Here is a 2,745-nt window from a genome sequence, read left to right on the forward strand (position 1 = left end):
CCCGTGAGCCTGCAAGACAAGGACTGCCCAGCTTGCATGCAAGTGTGTATGTGATGATCTTATGTGTATGTGTGTGCGTGGTTTGGTTATCCACCCACCACTTGACAAATAGTGTCAGCTTGTTTACGTTCATATAACTTAGTAAATGAGAAAAAAGGAACAAACAGAATTAAGTACCAGACTTCAGAAAAAGTACTAAAGCCAATTTGATCAACTAAACCCTCCAGGGCAATGCCCCAGCATGGTCACTGTCCAACCACTGAAACAAGTAAAGGAACAAACAGAAGAAAAGAGTTTAATAACCCATTATCATGATCTTTCAAACCTACAAACAAATAATACTAACCTGTAATGCAGCGAAAATATTTGCTAGAGCTTGTCCATAGGTGTCATGGCAATGGACAGCAAGTTTCTCAACTGGCACCACATTGCAGACTGTAGAGATAAGCCTCTTCATTTTACCTGGTGTGCCAATACCTATGGTGTCACCAAGGGATATTTCATAGCAGCCAAGGTCCAACATTGATTTACATACCTGCAAAAAAACTTAACATTTTTAGAGGTTTTATCAACTATTGAAGTATTTTTGTTTTTGTTGTTGTTTTTATTTTTTTCTTTGTAGAAAGAAATATATTTTTTAAGATTTTATTTCTTTTTGCTTTAATTTTCGTAACAAATATTGAAATATTATTATATACTTGACCAAATGTTTACATTTGTTGTTCTTCAACACAACAGTGAACTGAAAATGTTGCTTTTTGATAAGAGAAGGTGCAGTGATCTTAGAGTAATAATGTTTGTTCACTTATTTCATGTCCATCTGTCCACACTGGTAATAGGTGAGACAAATATATTAGTAAGGTATTGTTTTACAGCCAGGTGCCCTTCTTGTTACTAACCCTTACTTATTTTTCAAGTAAGGGATCTCTCTAATTCACATATCTTTGAAGGTGAGAAGCAAGCAGGTTATTTATTAACAGGAGAAGTGACAATAACAACACTGCTCACAGGGAACACATTTCGTAGGACTCAAATTCATCCAATCTCTTATCCTCTCTCTCTCCCTCTCTTATTTGAAAAGGTTCTTCAATCCTATAAGTTACAAGGTGATCTCATTAGTGTTGGTACCACAAAAGAATCGCCCAATAGACTCTGTAAAGTAGTTAGTATTAAAGAAAGGCATCCAGCCGTAGAAATCATGTCAAAATGTCCACTGCCATACCAGCAAAAGAAAATGGATATAAGTGACAATGATGGATTTCTTTCAATGTCTGACTATCAAATTCACTGGCAAGACTTTGCTTAGCCCAGGGGTATAGTAGAAGACACTTCCCCAAAGTGCAGTGCAATAGAACTGAACCTGAAATTATGTGTTATTTGTTAACATTCCTGTCAAATTCATTCTCCAATTAATTTTTCCAGCTTTTCCAGCTTTCATTATTTGTTTTTTTCTCTTATTGTTAGAGTAAAAAGAAAGAACAATATACTTATGAATGATCTTACATCAGCCACTTTCTCTGGGTCAATGTCTCCTTCATAAGGGCATCCAAGTACACAGGACACATAACTAAATGGGTAATGGTAAAAGGTAATAATTGTATATCATATTTGTTATGAAACAAAATAATAGAAAATGATGTTATTTCGATTAAGTGGTGTGGAACATTTATTGTAATTAAACTCAGTACTTAAAAGGCTTTGATTTAACTGTGTTTGCAATGGTTCTTGTGTGTTCTTCAATAGTTAAATGTATTGAATTATATCCATGTTGACATATGAACACAAACGAAGATACAAACAGATATTCTATACACATATACATATATATGTGTATATATATATGCATATGCCAGCATGGAAGGCGGACTGATAGCCAGAGATATTTCACATTTAAAATATAGTTTATTTTATAGCAATCAATTTAAAATAGTATCTACTTTGGAATTGGAGGTAATTGAGGACAAACAAAAAATTAAAATTTGGTTGAAAAAGTTATTCATACGTAAAAAGAAACTAAACAAAACGAAAATTTTTAACAAGTAAGTTTTTCCAGAATTTTTCAGTTAAAAGGTGGAGATGGGAAATAGAATATGATAATGATCCTGCAAATAAAGTTTAAAGACGAAGACAAAGAAATCTTTAGAAACACTTGCTTTTCCACGTTTGTATGGACTAGACAGAATTTGTAGAAGCAAATTTCCTACAGCCAGATGCCCTTCCTATTGCCAACACTTATTTGTTTTCAAGCAAAGTAATATTTCCATATGACCAAACATGTTGTATATGGAAGACTGGGAAAAAATGACACCGCTTGTGTGTTAGTAAGGGCATCCAGCTGTAGAAACCAAGCCAAAATAGACAATGGGACCTAGGGCTGCTCTTGGCCTTGCCAGCTCTTGTTAAGCTATCCAACCCATGCCAGCTTGGAAAACATGTTAAATGATGATGATAATGATACTGATTAATCTCCAACAGAACTGATTAATGTTCAGGGATTATCTGATAGTTACTTACCCTCGGACAGGAATTTGGTTTTCTTGTGCTGCTTTTGTCACGCCTTCAAACCGTTTCAGGCTTTCTTCAATGGAACAATTGATATTTTTTCTTTTTGTAGGAAATAAAAAAAGAAAATAGAAACACAAAAATCATCATTATCCCATATCTAAAAGTTGCAGAAAAAGTAAATATTTATGGCAAAAAAATACATGCCCCAGCATCTATTGTAGCTTTATTTATAGATCACAT

The 2,745-nt window shown here is 34.1% G+C and overlaps 1 protein-coding gene across 2 annotated transcripts in view; it reads right to left on the reverse strand.

Moving 5' to 3' along the window:
- The window catches only part of LOC106876249 (hydroxymethylglutaryl-CoA lyase, mitochondrial), a 21,256-nt gene that overhangs the window by 8,891 nt on the left and 9,620 nt on the right, over window positions 1-2,745 (reverse strand). For both annotated transcript variants that reach the window (XM_014924740.2, XM_014924738.2), the window contains exons 6-8: window positions 2,515-2,604; window positions 1,504-1,567; window positions 347-535 (exon numbers count right to left, since the gene is read on the reverse strand). In XM_014924740.2, coding sequence (XP_014780226.1) covers window positions 347-535; window positions 1,504-1,567; window positions 2,515-2,604 — 343 coding nt within the window. The remainder of the gene's footprint in view (window positions 1-346; window positions 536-1,503; window positions 1,568-2,514; window positions 2,605-2,745) is intronic.

Source organism: Octopus bimaculoides, chromosome 3 (assembly GCF_001194135.2).
Source record: "Octopus bimaculoides isolate UCB-OBI-ISO-001 chromosome 3, ASM119413v2, whole genome shotgun sequence".
In the NCBI taxonomy this organism is placed as follows: domain Eukaryota; kingdom Metazoa; phylum Mollusca; class Cephalopoda; order Octopoda; family Octopodidae; genus Octopus; species Octopus bimaculoides.